The sequence below is a fragment of the Oikopleura dioica genome, chromosome XSR (genome assembly GCF_907165135.1).
Source record: "Oikopleura dioica chromosome XSR, OKI2018_I68_1.0, whole genome shotgun sequence".
Classification (NCBI taxonomy): domain Eukaryota; kingdom Metazoa; phylum Chordata; class Appendicularia; order Copelata; family Oikopleuridae; genus Oikopleura; species Oikopleura dioica.
In genome coordinates this window covers 7,754,229-7,772,999 of record NC_137294.1, presented here as the reverse complement: position 1 = coordinate 7,772,999, position 18,771 = coordinate 7,754,229, and the positions used below count along the sequence as shown (strand labels likewise).

General features: G+C 41.7%; 5 protein-coding genes across 8 annotated transcripts; 3 read left to right on the top strand and 2 right to left on the bottom strand.

Annotated features, from left to right (window-relative positions):
* Positions 1–32: 32 nt before the first annotated feature.
* Positions 33–6,543, bottom strand: LOC145708527 (MAP/microtubule affinity-regulating kinase 3-like). Of its 4 annotated transcripts, none has more exons than XM_081786207.1 (16): positions 6,426–6,543; positions 5,781–5,874; positions 5,599–5,736; positions 5,354–5,547; positions 4,853–5,312; positions 4,697–4,809; positions 4,497–4,656; positions 4,374–4,450; positions 4,181–4,329; positions 3,959–4,110; positions 3,822–3,912; positions 3,499–3,525; positions 2,699–2,878; positions 2,380–2,446; positions 2,233–2,337; positions 33–2,185 (listed from the first exon to the last, which is right to left on the bottom strand). In XM_081786207.1, the coding sequence occupies exons 1-16, from the start codon at positions 6,468–6,470 to the stop codon at positions 2,072–2,074; spliced, it is 2,166 nt and encodes a 721-aa protein (XP_081642333.1). In that variant the 5' UTR covers positions 6,471–6,543; the 3' UTR covers positions 33–2,071. The 4 variants fall into 4 exon arrangements, with proteins under 4 accessions (XP_081642333.1, XP_081642334.1, XP_081642335.1 ...); XM_081786208.1 differs by having other exon boundaries at positions 3,822–3,909; XM_081786209.1 differs by lacking the exon at positions 3,499–3,525.
* A 10-nt stretch (positions 6,544–6,553) lies between these two features.
* LOC145708530 (uncharacterized) lies at positions 6,554–8,343 on the bottom strand. The gene is made up of 6 exons (XM_081786213.1): positions 8,111–8,343; positions 7,510–7,591; positions 7,248–7,460; positions 7,052–7,150; positions 6,822–6,986; positions 6,554–6,751 (listed from the first exon to the last, which is right to left on the bottom strand). Exons 1-6 carry the CDS (start codon positions 8,312–8,314, stop codon positions 6,681–6,683), a joined length of 834 nt encoding a protein of 277 aa, XP_081642339.1. The 5' UTR covers positions 8,315–8,343; the 3' UTR covers positions 6,554–6,680.
* Positions 8,344–9,540: 1,197 nt separating this feature from the next.
* Positions 9,541–12,975, top strand: LOC145708533 (uncharacterized). Its single transcript, XM_081786215.1, has 5 exons — positions 9,541–9,818; positions 9,866–10,042; positions 10,085–10,311; positions 10,506–11,589; positions 11,631–12,975. Exons 1-4 carry the CDS (start codon positions 9,799–9,801, stop codon positions 10,814–10,816), a joined length of 735 nt encoding a protein of 244 aa, XP_081642341.1. The 5' UTR covers positions 9,541–9,798; the 3' UTR covers positions 10,817–11,589; positions 11,631–12,975.
* Positions 11,463–14,173, top strand: LOC145709110 (uncharacterized). Its single transcript, XM_081786792.1, has 6 exons — positions 11,463–11,589; positions 11,631–11,771; positions 13,090–13,266; positions 13,341–13,498; positions 13,547–13,810; positions 13,850–14,173. Exons 1-5 carry the CDS (start codon positions 11,463–11,465, stop codon positions 13,619–13,621), a joined length of 678 nt encoding a protein of 225 aa, XP_081642918.1. The 3' UTR covers positions 13,622–13,810; positions 13,850–14,173.
* A 1,430-nt stretch (positions 14,174–15,603) lies between these two features.
* On the top strand, positions 15,604–18,758 carry LOC145710628 (uncharacterized). Its single transcript, XM_081788420.1, has 8 exons — positions 15,604–16,151; positions 16,226–16,453; positions 16,685–17,385; positions 17,523–17,574; positions 17,661–17,864; positions 17,912–18,079; positions 18,132–18,431; positions 18,478–18,758. Exons 3-8 carry the CDS (start codon positions 17,089–17,091, stop codon positions 18,606–18,608), a joined length of 1,152 nt encoding a protein of 383 aa, XP_081644546.1. The 5' UTR covers positions 15,604–16,151; positions 16,226–16,453; positions 16,685–17,088; the 3' UTR covers positions 18,609–18,758.
* The last annotated feature ends 13 nt before the right edge of the window (positions 18,759–18,771 follow it).

The following is an 18,771-nucleotide window of genomic DNA, read 5'->3' as shown; positions in this document are numbered from 1 at the left end:
ATCAAAGACAAAACCTCGTTTAAACGCATTGGTAGTGTTTGTCTCTGCAGACCATGGCTGTCGATTTCAAAGGACTCGAAATCGACAGCCATGCTGCAGACGATGAATTTATTGAGTGGTAAAAGCTGTAATTTTAAAATCATGGCTAAAGAAAAACTTTGGATTAGCGGTGCGTTCTTTCGTAGTTATTCTTGGTATGTTTTTACAGTTGAATGTTGGTTGACACTCGAAAGTTTAAAACAGATTTAGAACAGACTGAAAATCTGTTGCGAGTCCTAGTTTTGTAGACAAGTTCAATTGTGGTGAGAAGGCCACGGACCAGCCGTTAGAAAAGAATAAATAAATAATCGCTAATCACTTAACCAGGGAACAGAGCAGAGGGAGTAGGAGGTGATTTAAACTTAAGCAATAATCAGTAGTGATATTCGCGTACCAGGAAAGGAAATTCAAAGAAAGTTTCACCTAGATAGGTGGTCGAATAAGGGCCGCGGGGAATCATCGACGGCAAAATAAGAACTACAGTAAATGAGGTACCGGTGACAGATGAAGATCCCGCCAAAACTAATTAGGAATAGATTGTTAAGGCTAGTTCCGCATTTTTATATCATCTCCACTGAATTTATGAAATGTCCAAATTTGTCAGAGGAAGCCGTTACAAAATTAATAACATCGAGATATGTGAAAGAGTAAAAATAAAATCTAAAACGAATAAAACGAAGATAGTTTTTTTTAATAATAAAAAAAATAATTTAAAAAAAAACGCGCGAAATTGTTTGCAAAATATAAATGAGCAAAAGACGGAAAGCTTCGCTAGATATATATAAACAAAAAGAAAAGTAAGAACAAAAAGAGAGTCAGTCAGGTCAGTGATGAAAAATGTAAAAGTGGAAAATGTACGAATAGATGTATTATTCTAGTTTTATTTTCGGGGAAAAAGGAGCTTTTTGGGATAAAGGCACGTAGGGAAAAGCCATCGCTAGAATAGGAAATGTTGAAAAGAACCTCTGTCAATAATTAATAAGCTCGAAATCGCAGCAGGAGAACGACGACACTACTTACAAAAACGTATTTTGTATAAAAAATGAAGTATTAGGAAGCATGGAACTCATGTGTATATTCACTTGTAGGGATGTTAAGACAACCAGGCAATTTCGAGACGATAGTCGAGTTCATTAAACGCGTTCGTGAGACACAGCCACATACTGATAATAAGCATCCGTACGTTTGAAATTAAAGTTTTAACCGAAAATCATAACCTTAAAGCTGAAGTAACCGCCCTGCGGCTATGCGTGAGGTCCAGGAGCAAAATGATCTTTCAGTGAAGATATGCTGTATACGTCGACAAGAGAGTTGTTTGGCTGTTGAAAAGTAGTATCAATGTATATGCTTGGGAAGAAGAGGACCTGCAGATAACCAGTATGAGTTGCTATTGATTTGCAATCACGAATGTATAGCTACGAGAAACCCAGCTTGAGAAGCGTCTTCAGGACTAGAACTAGTAAAATGCACACCGTCAAAATATTTACAAATTACAATTTTATGAACAGAACGATTCCTAGTTGAGTTGAAAACAATATATTTCAATAGATGTTCTTCAATGGGAGTGCGTTTTGCGCTCTTTACGCATTTATTAAAAGAGAATTGCTTTTGTATAAGATCTTTGATCGCTACTTATTGGTATTGTCAATTAGCAAAAATTCTGGTCCAGAATAAATTATTCGAAGGTGACGAAATAATTGACACTAAAAATAATGAACTTTGAAATGCCTTGTCGAAGGGTGTATTTCGACTTCTGGTTTGATGTCGTTGTTACAAGTAAGACGGACTTGTGTGGTAAGTAGTGTAGTAGTGATAGATTCAGTAGTAGAGAAAGGTCTGGTAGAAGGACTGGATAGGGCCATTTTTGGGGGAGGCTGATTTGATTCGAAGTTGAAATTTGAAGTTGTAATCAATCGAGTTCCCAGCAAACCATATCATACAGTATGATATCCGACTTGTTGTTATGACATACAGGTTGTTCACATCATTTATCATACAAGTTCAGATCAAGAGAGTGAGAGAAAGTGTTTTTTTACAGCTGCAGCTGATCTGTGATTCTGGAGGCAATGTTCTTGAAGGCAACTGAAGTACCAGAAATTCGCTTACAGCGAACTCCGTTCAGGTTGAGCCGCGGCAGTTTGCAGACCTGAAATAGAACACCCTCATTCGCCGTCTTGGACAGCTCAAGCTTACCTCCATTTCCCATTGAACTACGTTGTGATCTCTTCCGTCACCGTGAACGCAGAATAGAAGGAATTGTTCGCGCTGTTCAAAGTCGCAATTGTTAGCCTCTAACGCCTTAGATACAGTTATAATCTATCTTTGCTGAATCGTTCTTACTCGTATGATCTCTTTAACCATGTCAAAGGGGTCCATCGAGCTTGTTGTCTTCATCGACCAGGTGAATCTAGAAATATTATTTATACTTCTATAGTAATAGCTTTTGCCCCCTGTAAAATATATTTTAATGATGCATTTCCGAGCCTTTATTCCCAAGACTAGACAAAATATACTGTTCCGCAAAAACGCTGTCTCTAGGAACTACTTATCGAAGATCGAGACAGTGACTTCTCGTTTAAATGTCTACAGACTCTGATTTATGTTTTTTTCATGCGATGGAAAGATACTGTTGAACTGGGAAAATACGAAGTCTATGAACCTTAGCGATCGTGGCTTGGCTCGCCTATCTTCGGCAAGAATTGTATTGTTTCCTCTGTACGAGTTTGTATCGGAATTTCGGTCAGCATCAGGAGTTTGTGAGCTGCCTCTGGGAGTCGGCACGCCATAGGAATGAGATGTGTTGTGCCCCACTGAGCTCGTATTTCGCTCTGGAGGATTCCTAAAACGCCAGTGTTACAAAAACAAAAAGCTCTTTAGATTCTCCAGCTGCTTCGAAGCTGGCTTGCGGCTGATCTTAGGTCCCGGGAAGGCGCATTTAATAATTAAGTTAAGCAGTAAATATGATCAAGACTTTAAACGCTTCCCAGGACCAAAATCAGCAAGCAGTGAGCGTTAGTGATGTGGAAATGATTGAGCATTGAAGATTTAATGAGTTATTTTCGAAATTAGGTCGAAAATAAACACAAAATAAATGATATCCTAAACTGTAGGTGCATAAAACTAATGGTCATAATTGATTTGACTTTTGATTGCTTAAACAGTAGTATTCAGTTAATCCAAGTCCATGCATAAGTCAACAAATTAAAATTTTAGCTAAATCGACGTAGACAGAAAGTCTCATGCGCATAAAAGACCTAAAGTTAAGAAAACAAAAAAATTGCGCATAAGTCATCAGTCTTTTTTCGAATTAGGGAACGGAATCAGAAGTAATTCAAAATTTTTCAAATTGATGAAATAGCGCTTTGTAGCCGATGAGTGTAAATCTAGAATGGCGACAAAAGTAATAACTAATGATTGTTTGGATGTTCAGCTTGTGAGTAACCCATGACGGGAATTTACCTTTTATGTTTTTCACGGAGCGATTTTCTAAATTTTGTTATTTTCGATAAGCAAAATATAGGAGTTTCGGAATTATCAAGTCTTTACTACATAACAAGCCCCCTTTATCAATTCTTATTATATTTAATCTTCTTCAATCGCTAGTATCATTTGCAAGACAGTCGTTAATACGTATCCAGCGTGGTGTTGCCCAAAGGTAATGTTACATTAAGCATTAGATGAAAAATTTATGGGGAGCGAGCGTAGGCATCCATTTCGAATGCAGCTAGATTTTTACTTTGACACAGTTTACTTTTGGAATATACGGGATGGAAGGTACGTACCGCCTTGATAGTCGATGTGTAAGTGTTTTGAAGAAGGAATGTCCATGAGGTCCGGCGTTGACACCTTGCGATACGTGATTCGATGAACCTGCTCGAGCGTAAATGTAGGAACATCAGTGGCGCAATTATCTAATTACCTGATGAGATGTTGCCAGTCGGCTTTTGCGATCGTTCTTTGTGAATGTTCCCCGTAATCGTGTGGCGATTCTGGTCCTTTCGATCGAATGGCCCAGCCGCTTTGGGCTCCGGAGAACGAGAAGTCGCGTGGTGATCCCGCGGTACAGCAGACCTTAAACAAACGCTCATAACAGGAACCTCATAAAAATATTCAAGCAAACAGTTGTAGCGCATAAACTTACGACGGTCTCTGAGAAGGATGCCGGAAATCGCCTGCGCCCATCGACGTGTGTGTAGTCGACGGCCGACTACTTCTGTTGGGCCTTGACTGATCCGGCCTTTGCCGAAGATGAGTGTTTTCATCGCCAAAGTGCTTCGGAATTTCGGGTTCCTTAACGATTCATTAGCAAACTCATTATTGAAATTTCGAAATACCCTCGAATGCGGCCTTGGTTCCTTTTTCGTCGGTTGCTTTTCTGAATGTGATCTACCAAGTCCGGTATTTTTGCGACCTGAAAACGAAGTTCTTTGGTTGCCCGCCTATGAGGATAGTTTTACTTGATGCATGTGATTGTGAATTTGCTCGGTTGACTTGTTTGTTCGCTTTTGGGTCTTTTGGTTTGCCAGCACCAGTACTGGTAGGCGAAGTCGACGGCGAGGCGGCCTTCTCAGCAGTGCCTTTACTCGTTGCACTGGCAGGACGATCGCTATCGTCGATCTAGAAAACTTGTATCCACAGAGTCGATGAGTAAAAGTACCTCAGGTTCTTTGGTTCCTAGTAACATGTATGTAGCGTATCTTGCGTCGTACATTCGATTGACAACAGAATGAATGATTTCTTCGCGATTGTATCCGTATGTTAACATTTTTTCTGGAGCAGAAGTTATCTTTTGAAACGAGAAATCGGCTCTTACCTATTCTTGATTCATCTATAGACTCATTTGGATCAGGCTCGACGAAAGGCTTCAAAGGGTCTTCTTCGTGTTTTATATTCATCCACCTTTCGTTCATAATATTACTAAGTACACCTCGTTTCAGCGGGTTCAGGACAAGGAAGCGTTTGAGGAGGTTTTCGCAGTCTGTGCTCATGTAAAAGGGAATTCTGTATTTGCCGCGGAGGACGCGCTCGCGTAGCTCCTTCAGATTCTGGCCGTCGAAGGGCAGACTGCCGGAAACGAGAGTATATAGGATGACGCCAAGCGACCAGACGTCGACCTCGGGGCCATCGTACTTTTTGCCCTGGAAGAGTTCGGGCGCGGCGTAGGGCGGTGAGCCGCAGAACGTGTCCAATTTCGTTCCAGGAGTGAATTCGTTTGAAAAACCGAAATCAGCGATTTTTATGTTCATTTCGCTGTCGAGAAGTAGATTTTCGGCCTGAAACAAAATAATAACGCGCGGTAAAAATGTCGAGTTACCTTTAAATCTCGGTGCACGATACGTTTCTGGTGCATGTATTGGACAGCGGACACGATTTGACGGAATTTGACACGTGCTTCGTTTTCCTTCATCTTTCCATGTGCAACTAGGTAGTCGAAAACCTCGCCGCCGTTGGCATATTCCATGACGAGGTGAAGAGTCTCCCGCGTTTCAATCACTTCGAAGAGTTGAACTACAAATGATTGTTAGATTTGGGGTAAGGCACGGGGCTTCAAGAACTCACCGACGTGAGGATGGTGGAGCATCTTCATTATCCTTACTTCACGCATCAGTTTACTCAGGTTCGTCGTTGACATCTCTTTTTTGTTGATGACTTTAATTGCGACATCGCGACCAGTCAGCAGGTGTTTGGCAAGCTTGACTAAAAGAAAAAGTTGAGTGGTGTTCTACAATGTCGCCCTTTACCTTTGGCGAAGTTGCCTTTGCCGATGGTTTTGATAAGCTTATACTTTCCGATGTGGGCGTCATCGTTAGCGTGAGACCGTCGCCGTCCGCCATCCTAAAATACGTTAAATCTAAACAGCAGCAAGATCAGCGTGCCAGAAACTCGAAAACGCAAAAAAAAATCACAAAAAAACAAACTGATAGTCGATCGTTATTATTGTCCGACTGTTCTCTTTGCAAACCAGTGGTACAATCTCTTGTTGAGTCTCTTCGAGAACGGATTCCTCGGATTGCGATTGCGTGGTTAAAAACTTTTGGTTAGAGTATTTATTGTGAGCGAGGCCACAGAAAAAAGTTCTCTCCGCATCCATAGCCATGTAAAAATGTTGTACCCTATTCACAATCAACTTTTTTATAATCTAGAGAAGCTTCTTCAACTTGTTTTCGAAATGAAATATCATTCTCAGGGTTGACTATCGACGAATGCGAATTGTTCCCACGAAAAACCATCCGCCAAGTATCAGTTCGATTGAACGAATCGGCTCTCAGAGTGAGTCAAAAGAAAATTACAGAAATCTTACAGAAAATTGAGAAACGCATGCAATAAAGGATGCAAACAACTAGAGTAACATATCTTATTCCGACCATTTCCGAGTAACGTTTTACCTGTCGATCTTCGCGCAAAGATGATGTCCCGCGACTATTTGACATAACCCTGACGGGTGTGTGTATTTGTAGGAACTTTCACTTTTGGGTTTCCAGGCTAAAACAAGCTCAAGTTAGTCTCATGCGGATTGATATTGCATCCAATGATTGAGTATTGCACAATCTGTGATTGAAGTGATCAGTAGGGTTTTGAGAAGAAATAACTATATAATTCAGGCTTGTGTCAATGTTGAAATTGCCGTTGAGTTTGTCGCTTCAGTCAGACTCGGAATTCTCGGACAAGTCGAGCCCAATCTGTCCGAATTGCAGGTCTCCTTGGTTGGGCTTTCGATAAATTGACAAAAACTAGTGACTCAGAGGAAAATATGTTCAGATAGTAAAATGTCATCTTTTCCTGGAAGGTAGTGGAATTCGGTGCGGCGATTAGGTCCTCCAGTGGATCAGAAGCGTTTGAAGTCCCGTCGGAAGAGTCGTCCGATGAGTCGTCGGAATCTTCAGACGATCTCTTATCTGAGTTCTCTTCATCAGAGCTCTCGTCGCTCGTGCCAGATGTGGTCATATCTGAACAGATTTGTCTCCAGCTTTCTATCGCGCCCAGTCTCATGTTAGCGGAACGAAAGACTAACCAGATATAGGCATGTTTTCTTTGCCGTTTGAAGGGAAGATTATGTCCGGCGGGGATTCCACATTCTTCGGCGTAGGATCGCGGGAGTACGCTTCTTCTTCTGAAAATACTCGTCATTTGGGCACGTCGATATGGGTTACTGGATGGAGTGTAGTTTCGATAAATTGAAAATTTAATTTAGAGGATCCATTACGAACCTAATTTTAATCGCTTGGGCTCAGAGCGATTCGAAGCCTGATCGGGTGTCGGCACGCGAGGAGTCTCCTTATCCTTGAAGTGGATTTTTTCAATGACGGTTTCTCGTGTCAGCCCGACCAGACTTTTGGAAGTGACTTTCTCCAGCGTGATCTGTCCGGTTTGCTTATCAACGATGATCAGGCACTGCTTCCCCTCCTGTTGCCGAAACTCCCCTAAAATATATTTAATTAACCACTCAGAGCTAGATAATTGTTTTAAAACCGGAAAAGACGATAGGTTCATAGGAATCATCTTTCTTTTTTGGCAGTTTTATGTGCAGCTCTCGCTTCTCAGTGTTGATTTCTTGTAAAAATTCTCGTTTTAGTATAATTCTAACTTCCGTCGCGGAGAAAAATAGACATGTCCTCGTCGTGCTACAACAGAATCTTTATTATCCACGATTAAGAAGGGAGTTCCTATGCACTCATAGCGAGTAAGAGACGAATCATCGGGCTACTTTGTCACCTAGCTAAGGCGAGTACAAAATCTTATAAATTTGAGTTATGTAATTTAATCGTTGCTGAAGCTGAGTTTCGTTGAATTTCTCGTGTCGATGACCTTTGCAAAATAATAAATTTCGGCCAAGTCCATCTACCAGAGTTAAAATAGCTCCTTGAAATAGTAAATAACCGAATCGTTTGATTTATGCGAGTCATCCGAGGTGATTTCTTTCGAAACAGAATAGAAACTCTCGTCTTAAACAGAGAGACAGTTAAAGTTGACTGAAGATGACAAGAAGACGCGGATTATCAAACTCGTTTACTCGCTCACAAGGAAGTATAAATAGGGGAAGGAGAAACAACAGAGAACTCTCAGCCCTTCCGAAAATGCCTTCTTTGTCCTTGATGATGGATGTGGGGACGAACTTTTTTGTGACGATGTGACATTGGCTCTTCTCGTAAAAGCTTTGTCCAGCTTGTACGGCGCGTTCTGATTCAATAGGTGCGAAAACAAACGACAAAGTGCAGCGACGACACCTTGGACCGAGATATGGGAGAGAGAAAGGCGCATTTCTGAGCGAATACATAAAATTCAAAGAAATATGCGTTATTCTGTTATTGCGGCTCGGGGTGGCGCTGCTGCGCATCGGTGCTCGCCGCCCATTTTCCTTTTCCGTCCCAAGGAAACACCATAATAATCACTCTCTGCTATTAACAACTGCTCAACGCACTCAGTGTTAAATCTTCAGTAAAGACGGGAAAAGTGCTTTGAGGCGCGCGAGCGGGCAGAGCAGCTCGTCAGCCGACCAATCACGCCTTAGAACCCGACACCGAGCAGCTTGACGCAAAAGCGCAGCCAATCTCAAACTCCACCACCACCATCAACAAATAGGCCCCGCTTAAATCCTGATCAGCTGATCCCTTTCCCCTCCCTCTTCCTTGCAGCCGCGCGCTGGTACTCGCCCTCGAAGAACCGTCGCCCAGACACTTGCTAGACAGATTGACTCATTGCAGCCCAGACCCAGTTCACTACAAACAATACACGTTCCATTCACTACTGAGTCTCGAAAGTGATGGGGAGAGAGCAGTTCCCAAATATATTTTTAGCAACAGTCTCTACAACGCGACTCCGAAAAAAGCCACCGTAAACCTCTTTTGTCATCAAATAATGATTCAGGCAATTAAGATTAGCTCTAATCAATTAGAGTAAAACAAATCGAGAAATGCGTGTAATAAAATTGGTGCTTTCGACAAGCTATTTTGTCTGGACTGGCGAAGTCTAAATCAAAAAGAGACAATAAGTAGCCCGAAGATAAGATGGAAATGGGCTAGCGCAAAATCAAATTGATTATCCTGTACTTTCTAAAGAAATTCTAGCGACAGATAAATAACTAGAAAGAGAGTGCTCCTGGCAGAGATTAGTAAATAATCTCGCTAGATTAGTACGTGCGTGGCGCCATTCTAGCATCGTTTCCCTTTCTTTCCCAGCGCAATAAATCGAAATCCCCAAACTGTCAGGAACATTCATTTTCGACAATCATAAAAAGCAACGAACAATCAAATTACCTTCCGTTTCCACGTCTGATCGCCTTCTCCTCTTCCTCAATTATTTTCTTTGCGACTCGACGTCTTCTTCCATGATCTCTATTTTTTCTCTTCGTGCATGTTCCAAATCAATGAATTGTTTCTTTCTTATCATTTCTTTCACATTTCCGCGATCAAAAAAGAATAAACAGTTTGATTTTTGCACTAAGTCCAACTTTGGGAGAGACGCTTTGCGTGGGTGGGGGCCCTTTGCGCCCGAGGGCAGCGAGCGGCGCAAACTCCGCCGCCGCGAAAAAAATTACGCGGATTTCGCGAAATTAAAAAAGAAACGCGCGTTTTCGCCTCGTCAGCTTCGTCGCTCTTCTGCCTCGACTTGGGAAATTTATCGCCAATCGCCACCCAAAGCAGAGATTTTCCCACGAGCTCCAATCGCCGCTTGACAAATTCGATAAGCAAAAGGATTCAGGATGAAATTGACGCTTCTGAGCAAAACAGAAGCATAACTAACTAAGAGAAGAGGGGAACAATGGCGAAAACGGGCAAAGGGTATTTTTGACAATGCTCTTATTTTTTAAATGCTTCATTTAAAATAGGTACGATTATGAAACCCTTGATGGAAAAACGCGATATTCGGAAAGCAAACCATCGAGGACATTTCTAGCTTTGAACGGTGTTTTATTCTTGCTCGCCTTTTGCGCTATTAGCAGATCATTCGGACACCATGCTCGGAAGGAAGCTGGAATTTATTTGCCACCTCCTCAGCAAAAAATGTAAATTTTGAAATAAATTTTGAATTGACAAAATCACATTAGGAGCTACAAAGAAGTCCTCGCTTCGTTTTCACCGGAATGCCCCTCGAGCAGTTCGCTTTCTTCTGTAAGCTGGAATTTGACATCGACGGAGAAGCCGGCTTTCGAATTCTTCGCAATGAAGTCACACGATCTGACGATTCTTGGGCCGAAGTCGACTCTCGTTCAAGAGTTCACGGAGGCGATGGCAGCCGTTTTAAGCGAGCCCACACGCGAAAGAAGGCATGCAGGAATTGTTCATCTTTACTTTCGCAATAAAAATGATTCTTCCTCGATTATGATTTTTATGTACTATATTTGAGAGCTTTTATTGTTAACCCGTTAACAGTAGGGCAAAATGAGGTGCCCTGTTAACGGGTTAAAAAAGTATTAATCAATTACTCAATCTAACGATCTCCAATAAAATTGATCAACCGCGCAAAAGCTCACCACCTCGACAAGCTTTTTTACTGGACGAAGACGCTTTCTGTCTTTTCTCAGAGCGAGTTTCTCCTTCCCTCGATCAAAGATTCCCAGTCTTCTTCAATCGTCAGTCCCGATCTTTTCCTAAGAGCGTCCTCGCTGACAGAAACCCTGGAAATTCATTATGACGAGTCGTTGGAAGTCCCGATTTTCATTTTACGCGGTGGGGAGCTTTGGATGAGCGCCGTTGCTGGCAATGGCAAACTAGGAGTTCAGGCGCTCGTTCAAGCGCTTCTCCAGGCAATGGAATTTGGAATGAAAGAAACCGGCTAAAATTTTTATCTTTGACGATATAATTTTTTGACTACAAAGCACGTTGTTATAACTTCGATAACGAGGTCTTGAGTAATTATCGCTTCGGTAGTCGATGAAGAGGAAAGCTCACGCGCGCATTCGTAGCAATTATAAAGCCGAGAAAAGACGATGGAGCTGAGTCCGGCCGGTTTTATCTCTTCTCCGAGGATTCTTCAACTGTGACTTGTTCCTGCGCGGACGCGACACTATCCCACACAATAACCGATTACCTTGACGCCAATTCACCTCTTCCCCCGCCCTGCAGTGGCTGCGAGAACCTTTCAAAACCATTCGTTCAATTTATCATGCCGACTTCTTCAGGATTTAGCCTCGGCCGAGATCCAAATACGAATCCGTTACTTGTGAACCAAAATTGCCAATTTAATTAATTCTGATTAATTATTGCCACGATTAATTCTCCGCATGTTCCTTACTTCTTCAATTTTGCTTTACTTCTAAAACGAATGATCCCTAATATATTTCTAATTCGAGCTGTGATTGAAACCTTCCTATCTCTTGATCAATTCTGTGCCATCGCCAATATTTTTAACTTAGTTTTAAAATTAGCCTTTAAATTCATCGATTTAAAAAGGTTTTTAAGAGAATTTAAATGGAGGGCGAAAGTATGTCTTTACTGTCCTTCGGTTCGCACAAAGAAAGAAACTATGGAACAGTCAGTCAACGCGCCTACCTTGGATCTGCAATGGGAAAAGCGAAAGAAGTGGATCTCGTCGACTACGCAGTTTCTGAAGGTATGAGTTTCCCTCGTCACTCTTCCCACGCTATCGTTCAGGCGAGACAATCACTGGCGTTGCGATCAAATTCTCAACTTCAGTCGAAGTGCTAAAGAGCCACAATCGCTTTCTTTGCTACGACCCAGAACTCACGTCCGGAAAAGTGATCAAAGTTCCACTTCTAAGGGGCCAGAAACAGGGTCATGAAAAATTGGTGGATTCGTGGTGGATTAACGCTTCTCGCATTTCGCGCTCCACTGCGCCGCTGGGGAGTGAAAGCAAAATCCACCGCGGCCCGGTGGATAGTCGATCCACCATCCACCAGTGGATCCACCGGGGCCGGTGGATCTCGAAAATTTTATATATTTTTCAGAAATTTATTGTCTTCATGATAATTTTATATGAAATAAGAATGCTTATTATCATTTCCAAAATATTTTAAATTATTGAATATCAAGTATTACTTTAACAGTTTTTTTTAAGACTGCTCCTCAACTGTGGAGCGGTTTTGAGTACCTTAGAGTCGAGATATTTTGAATCTCTCTTTTGGACCTTGTTAAAGAAGGTCTGTCGTGTGTTAAATAATGATTAAGTGACAGCACCATCAGTGGTGGTGGAGAAACCAGATAGTCAAAATGCACTAAAATCATAGGAAAATTGACGATGACGTCATTTCTCCACCACTAACATTGGTGCTGCCACCAAAAATAATCAGAAATACTTTTACTGATGTGCGGAAGACCTCTGCTCGATTAGAACAAAAGTCTATAAATCCTCGAAATTGTTCTCAAAAAGGAAGCTTTTCGCTTCCAGGAATATATTTGTGTAAATCACACGGTATTATTTGCATCTGATTTCGGACAGTAGGTCAGAGTGCACCCACCGAGATTTTGGCGAGCTCTATCACTTTCGAGTGACCCTTTAGAGTGCGTAAAGCACAAGCGAGGAAATAGGGCGCTCCAAGCTTGGCGCAGGAATGAACTACCCAAGGTAAAAGTGAAAATCATCCACCGGGCCGCGGTGGATTTTGCTTTCACTCCCCCGCGGCGCAGTGGAGCGCGAGGTGCAAGGAGCGCTAATCCACCACGAATCCACCAATTTTTCATGACCCTGGCCAGAAAGCCATCCAGTCGACTGGAGCTGCTGATAATTCAGCAACGAAGAGTAGAAAAGACGCTTCCGTTAAAGAAGAAGTTCGCGACAAATCGCTGAGCGATTTCTTTGCTTCAATCGACTCCAACATTAGCTCTGGCAGAAAGCGACTCACCAATTTCAACGAAGACCTTATCAACAGGCTCGAGGAATGAGCTTACTGTAATCATGTTTTTTTTTTCGTTTCTTCTCGCCTTCAATTACGTTTAGTTTGCAATATTCTAGTTCTTTGATAAAAAAAAATACTTTATATGTCAATGTTTTCACAATTGATAATATCCTGTTGTCATCCTTTCTTCATTCGTGTCCCTTTTCTTCATCAAAAATCCTATTTACCTAATATTCCCTGACGCTTGCTTTTTTTAGAAATGGATCACTTGTCTAGAATTATCAATCACGGGCTGACAAAGGCGTCGCAGCAATATGCACAGGAACTCTACGATTCAGAATTCACCCGAGTCAATCTTCCGCCTCCTCCTCTTTTTCCAGTTTTGGACATTTTCACTCCTAATGGATTTAGTTCCAATTTCGGACTCGAGCAAGGTAATTTCAGGCAAAGCTATCGTTTCCTGGTGAATCCTTTTTTCGGACAACGGATTCAAAACATTCGTATTTAGTTGTCAAAAGAGTGAATGGCGAAGGTGCCGCGAAAAACCGAGAAGAAAATGAAGAAATGGAGACTGATTGTGATTCTGATTACTCGATGCATTCCATTTGTGCGAAATGCCGCACCGATTTCGCTCCGTTCTTCATTCAGCAGAAAATCGACGATAAAGTAGGTATGCAGTGACGCAAAATCCCACGGCCCGAGCCCTATTTATAGAGCTCCTTTGTCGAGATTGTCACATTCGCTGGCGAGAAGAGCAGGACAGAGAGAGAAAAATCAGCTTCAAAATGAAATGATAGACAAAGTAACGCGCTACATCGAGAACATAAAAATACGTGAGGACGAAATTTTCAAAACGAAGGAACGACTCACGAAGAAAAAGCAAGAGTCCAAGAGTGTTTCCAGCGACTGGACAAGAGCAATGTTTCTTTGCCAAGGCAAATGACAAAGCTTCTACTAAAAGAGTCGACCGAGCAACAAGTATTTCTTTGCGAAGGTTCACTTTTATTCGTTTTTAAGGCTGAGCTTAGTAAAGAAGAGCTAACGAAAATTGTTACAAAACGCGCGCTGGAAAGCCTTCGGCAGCACTTCGGAAAATTTGCGGCTAAAAATAATGATCCGATCGTTCCTGGATTGCACGAGCAAATCAATACTATGAGTGATTTAGAAAGGTTTATAACTTAAGTTAAGCTAAAGCGTTTCCTACTTGCTGATATATTTGGCGCTTTTTTTTCTCTCATTGCACACTGTTCTCGTTCATTGCCAGTTTTAGCTTTCGCGGTTTTCATATTTTTGAATACGCTCGTGCTATTATGAATTTCTAAGGATTTTATTGTATTTGAATTTAGAATTTATATGCAGAGAGTTAAGAATGGGCTGCTAATTCGCAAGATATGGAATCGTTTAGCGTTGACGAGCTGGATGAGCTCAAACCTGTCGAGAGCTTTTTGATCCCGACTGATGACTTTGAAGTTTCTTCTGAAGCTGATCATGAACTCAACGATTTCTCAGAGGAGACCGAGCTTGAGAAGATCAGGGAAGCCTTCCTCATAACGGAATGCGAGGTAGAAGAAGACCTGCTCAACATTTCGAAAGTGAATTATGCTGCTCGTCTGGCAGAAGTGCTCCCGTCGGCGCGAATCACTTCCATCGCAGCCAGTGAATCTTACCTGATCTTGGGAACTAATCTTTCTGACGTGCTAGTTTTCGCGCAATCAGACTTCGAACATCTCGGCACGATCTCAAACGCGAAGGGAAATGCTGATGTGAGCGCGTTGGACATTTCACATGACCAGCGTCGGCTGCTAATCGGCTTTGCAAAAGGACAAGTGTTCATGTACGACTTGGGCAATTTCAAACAACTGAGAAAGTTACCAAGCGACTGCCACGCGATAAGAACTGCTCGAGTGCAGCTGCTGTCTTTTACGAACGAGCAGAATATTCAAGGCATTTGCTCCGACTCGAGTTCTGTAAGTATGCTAGAATTCACGAAGATAATCACCAAGCGAAGCACGGACGTTTTCCAACTTGTCAAAGGAGAAATGGTGAACCCACCAAGAATATTCCAATCTTATGAAGCGACCTCTCCTCTTTATCGCCGCCCTCTTATGGCAGTACTAACGCCACAGAAACTCATAGCTCGACCAATTTCGAAAACGCTTGAGAACTCTGATTTCGAGCTCTCCTTTCCCCATCTCACGCGTCACCACAACGCACTCTACGCTAGCTGGCATTTAGGAGAAGAAAACGACCCTGAACTGATACTTGGCCACAATCAACAAATAACCATCTTCCGTTTCGCCCAATTCGCTCAGTGGGTTGTGTTGCGCTCCATACAATTAGATGAAATAGTTAGTTTCGTTTCTATAGTCCCGCAGACCTCGCTGAAGCTGGTTCTTGCATCTCCAGACTGTACACCTCCCTATAAACTTTACATCTACAACGATGAGAGCCCCACGCCGATGTACAATAAAATTTGCGATGAGAACATTTCTCTCAAATCATTCAGCCCCTACGTAACGAATAGCAACATCTTATTCCAAGACAAAATGGGCGATTTATTCTCCGTTCGCATGCGTGACTGGAACGAGCGAATTGTTAAAATAAAGAACAAGAACTCCATGAAGGAAGCCGTCAAGTTTGTTTTGAGCCTTGCGACTGGCCAGATCAAGGAAAGGTTACCAAATGGACCATTTCGTTTAGCTGAAAGATTCTGACAACTGTGAGTAGTCAACTTGCAATATTGATTTTTTATTAATAAAATTTGATGACCATTGATGAAGGGCGTAATCGGACTTGGCGATGCATTCAAAGCTCAATCAAATATCAAATCTGCTCTTGTGAAGCTGCTTCCAAAGCTGATTGAGAAAGAGCTCAAAAACTGCGAAAACGATGACTACTCAATAGCGACTTTTGTTTTGGCGGCATGCGTTCGGTCAGATTTACATGAATTTCTGAGTGAATCAATCGGAGCGGCTGAACAACCCGTCGTGTCTATAGTTGAGCTCTTTGCGCAAAAAGGAAGCAGTTCTAGAGACGTTTTCTTTACGGCTTTGCAGGATATTGTGAAAATTGGCGAGTTTACAGCGATTCGACCGTCTCTTCTCTCGCAACTAATAGCATGGATGGACGAGAAAGGAAAAATCTCAGAATTTACGAAGCTTATCCGCTGTGTCGACCGAGAAAGCCTCAATGTCAACGAATTGCTCCGACTTTTCAAAGAGCATGGCTGCTGGGAAGGAAGAATCATACTTTATAATTATGTTCTTGAAAACTTTGAGGAACCTCTTCAATTTGTTCTTGAATCAAGCGATCCTCCTAGGCAAGGTTGATTTTGCGTGGCTTTGTGTCAACATACATTAAATCTAAAGCGCAAACCATCATCCTTCTGAATAGTTCACTTTTATCGGCCACGAATAAGTACTTATCTTGTTGTCTGAAAGGAGTTGAATACCCGTCTAAAGCGCCCTTGGATCAGCCCGAAAAAGTTCGCGAAAAGGTTTTCACCCTGCTGTTGATGGAATATGTCAGTAGCGAACGCAACTACCCGCTTTTGAGAATTTTGTTAAAACGTGTGGGCATTAAATTATTCAAGTCGCTTGGAGACTCCATCGAGTACCTCAGGTAGTGGGCTAGAGCGCCTTGGAAATAATTATATTTAATTTGATTCGATGCTAGTTCCAAAAAGTCATGTTACATGACTCATGTATCTTTTTTTATTTCAATGTTTTTTACAGAAAAACTGGTAGTTTTTTTTTTACTTGAAAGTGTTGAACGGCGGCATCTAACTACTCCTTTTTTGTTGAGATATAAAATTTAATGTTCATTACTTTTCGCCTGCTAGCCGCAATAAAGAGATCAAGAGGCTCAAAAACTGATAGATGTATTATTAAAGCTGACGTCGATCGTTGGCAAGAGAGAGCGGGAACTTGTTCTCTTGTTCTTGGGCCAGCAGATCGCCAAAAACGCAAAGATACATGTCGATAAGCTGCAGATCGATGAGATTGTCGATTTTCTTACAAACAAGTCCGGTGATAACATGGAAGAACGAGAGCGAATTTGCGAGTTACTCTACGACTCTGGGAAATTGAACCAAATGACACCAAAAAGAATACAGCGTCTCATGATCAAAACTAAGTTTTATAGGATCGGGACACATTTTAAGTCGAACAAATATAGAAAGATTAGAAAAACTTTGAAATCCCTTTGAAAGAATCGCTCATAAGATAGCATTCAAAAACGAAGACTATGTGAGTGCGATGATGGCTTTGGAGAAGTTTGAGAAACCTAGAGAAATCGTCAGATATATTGAACGGGTCATGTCATCACTGACGTACGATGGCTATTTTAAAGCCAAAGTTCTCACCAGACTGTCCCTTTTATTTGGAGAAGTTCCGTCTGAAGTTGTGACGTTGTGCATTACATATTATGGAGAGGAGCTTGCCGCCATTGCTTCAAACTTGAGTGACGACGCGCTACACGATTTTTTTCGTGAGTGTTTCCTTCCAACAAGAGAGCTTCCTAGAAACTCGCCATTCTTTTTACAATACATCAAGGTACATACAAACAATTAAAATTATATACCGTTAGTACTGCTTCAAGTAGGCACAAATAATATTTACTAAATTTAGTTAACTTAGCTACGCTTTTTCTTTTTTAACTTCTAGCTCCTTACTTTAAAAAAATTGTTAAGCACTTAATCGATTCAAATGCTAGCGAACTGATTGACGTCCTCACCGAATCAGGAGATGCTTTAATATTAAAATTTATTATTAATTTCGTGTACAGAGTCGAAGTCGGGTCATCTTCGATAAATTAAGAGCACATGAAGACTTTGATACGGCATTGATTGAGCCAGTTCTTGTGACATCTTCTAACAAGAGCGCTAAAGCGGTGCTCTATGAGAAAGCCCAGAATTACGAGAAGACGAGCGAAATTCTCCTTTCACAGCTCCGACATGACAGCTCTAAATTTTCGAAAAATCTCGACATCTTCTTGGCTTTTGTACAACGGACGTCTTCTTTAGTTCCACCATGTAAGTTAATTATCACCACACAAATATACACTGCGTTAATCTTGCAGCTGACAGAGAACGACTCTTTCTCGCCGTTTTTGATATCTTCAACGATATGGAAATTGAAGACTTGCAAGTTTACTTACCGCGTGCTTTTTGTGGTCTCCTCGGACATGTTCCAATGTCAAAAACAGTTCAAGCTTTCATTGCTTTCTTCAATTCTAGCACATTTGATGGTATGTACACTTTTTCTGTAAATGTGCACGACGATTAACATATCTTTCGTAGATGTGCCCTTTGGTCCGATGAAGCAACTTGTTACTTCAATACTTGACTCGACAACGAGGGATGTTACGAATCTGGTACAGATGAGCCGCATCTCTGAAAGTGGACGCTTTGCGCAGCAGGCCGAATTAGCCCAAACACGGAGGAGAGCTATTGTTGGCGGATTACCTGGTGCGACTTGCGCGTTATCTGGGGATGATCTTGGAAAAAACTCTCGAGTCCTTTTCAGAGAAGGAAGCCAAGAATACTCATTCGATGCCATCAAGCTGGATCCGGAGGAACACCCCTCTCAATCTATTTACGGTAAGAATGATTCTTCTCGTATTGGATGTTGACGAAACTCATTAAGGTCAGCGACATCGCAAGCTATTTCATGAAGAAGGCCTCTCTTACGAGCTAGGAGATTCTGTAATTCAAGAAACCCCCCAAATCGAGGCTGCCTATAAATTCCTCCACTACCAATTCAGTTCCATTCGCTAGCATTTTCTAGTTCTTTCTTATTATCTGCTTTCGTCTCTGATTCTTCAAGTTCACTTCAGAATTCTTCATCCGAACATACCTATACAAAAACGTTTGCACAATGCGTGCAGATAAAATATTCAACTACCATATGATATGGTCCATATCATTCATTATACTATTT

Coding starts and splice junctions, on each gene's coding strand:
- LOC145708527 (XM_081786207.1), bottom strand. CDS start 6,470: ATGTCAAATAGTCGCGGGACATCATCTTTGCGCGAAGATCGACAG. Junction 5,737..5,780: donor CAAAGGCAACTTCGCCAAAG/GTAAAGGGCGAC, acceptor TTTTTCTTTTAG/TCAAGCTTGCCAAACACCTG. Junction 3,526..3,821: donor ACACATCGACTATCAAGGCG/GTACGTACCTTC, acceptor AACAAAATTTAG/AAAATCGCTCCGTGAAAAAC.
- LOC145708530 (XM_081786213.1), bottom strand. CDS start 8,314: ATGTATTCGCTCAGAAATGCGCCTTTCTCTCTCCCATATCTCGGTCCA. Junction 7,461..7,509: donor TGAACCTATCGTCTTTTCCG/GTTTTAAAACAA, acceptor AATATATTTTAG/GGGAGTTTCGGCAACAGGAG. Junction 7,151..7,247: donor GCCCAAGCGATTAAAATTAG/GTTCGTAATGGA, acceptor GAGTATTTTCAG/AAGAAGAAGCGTACTCCCGC.
- LOC145708533 (XM_081786215.1), top strand. CDS start 9,799: ATGGCGAAAACGGGCAAAGG. Junction 10,043..10,084: donor CCACCTCCTCAGCAAAAAAT/GTAAATTTTGAA, acceptor AAATCACATTAG/GAGCTACAAAGAAGTCCTCG. Junction 10,312..10,505: donor ACGCGAAAGAAGGCATGCAG/GAATTGTTCATC, acceptor ACCGCGCAAAAG/CTCACCACCTCGACAAGCTT.
- LOC145709110 (XM_081786792.1), top strand. CDS start 11,463: ATGTCTTTACTGTCCTTCGGTTCGCACAAAGAAAGAAACTATGGAACA. Junction 11,590..11,630: donor CGACTACGCAGTTTCTGAAG/GTATGAGTTTCC, acceptor GCTATCGTTCAG/GCGAGACAATCACTGGCGTT. Junction 13,499..13,546: donor AGCAGAAAATCGACGATAAA/GTAGGTATGCAG, acceptor CCCTATTTATAG/AGCTCCTTTGTCGAGATTGT.
- LOC145710628 (XM_081788420.1), top strand. CDS start 17,089: ATGATGGCTTTGGAGAAGTTTGAGAAACCTAGAGAAATCGTCAGATAT. Junction 17,575..17,660: donor TGACGTCCTCACCGAATCAG/GAGATGCTTTAA, acceptor GAGCACATGAAG/ACTTTGATACGGCATTGATT. Junction 18,080..18,131: donor CAATTCTAGCACATTTGATG/GTATGTACACTT, acceptor TATCTTTCGTAG/ATGTGCCCTTTGGTCCGATG.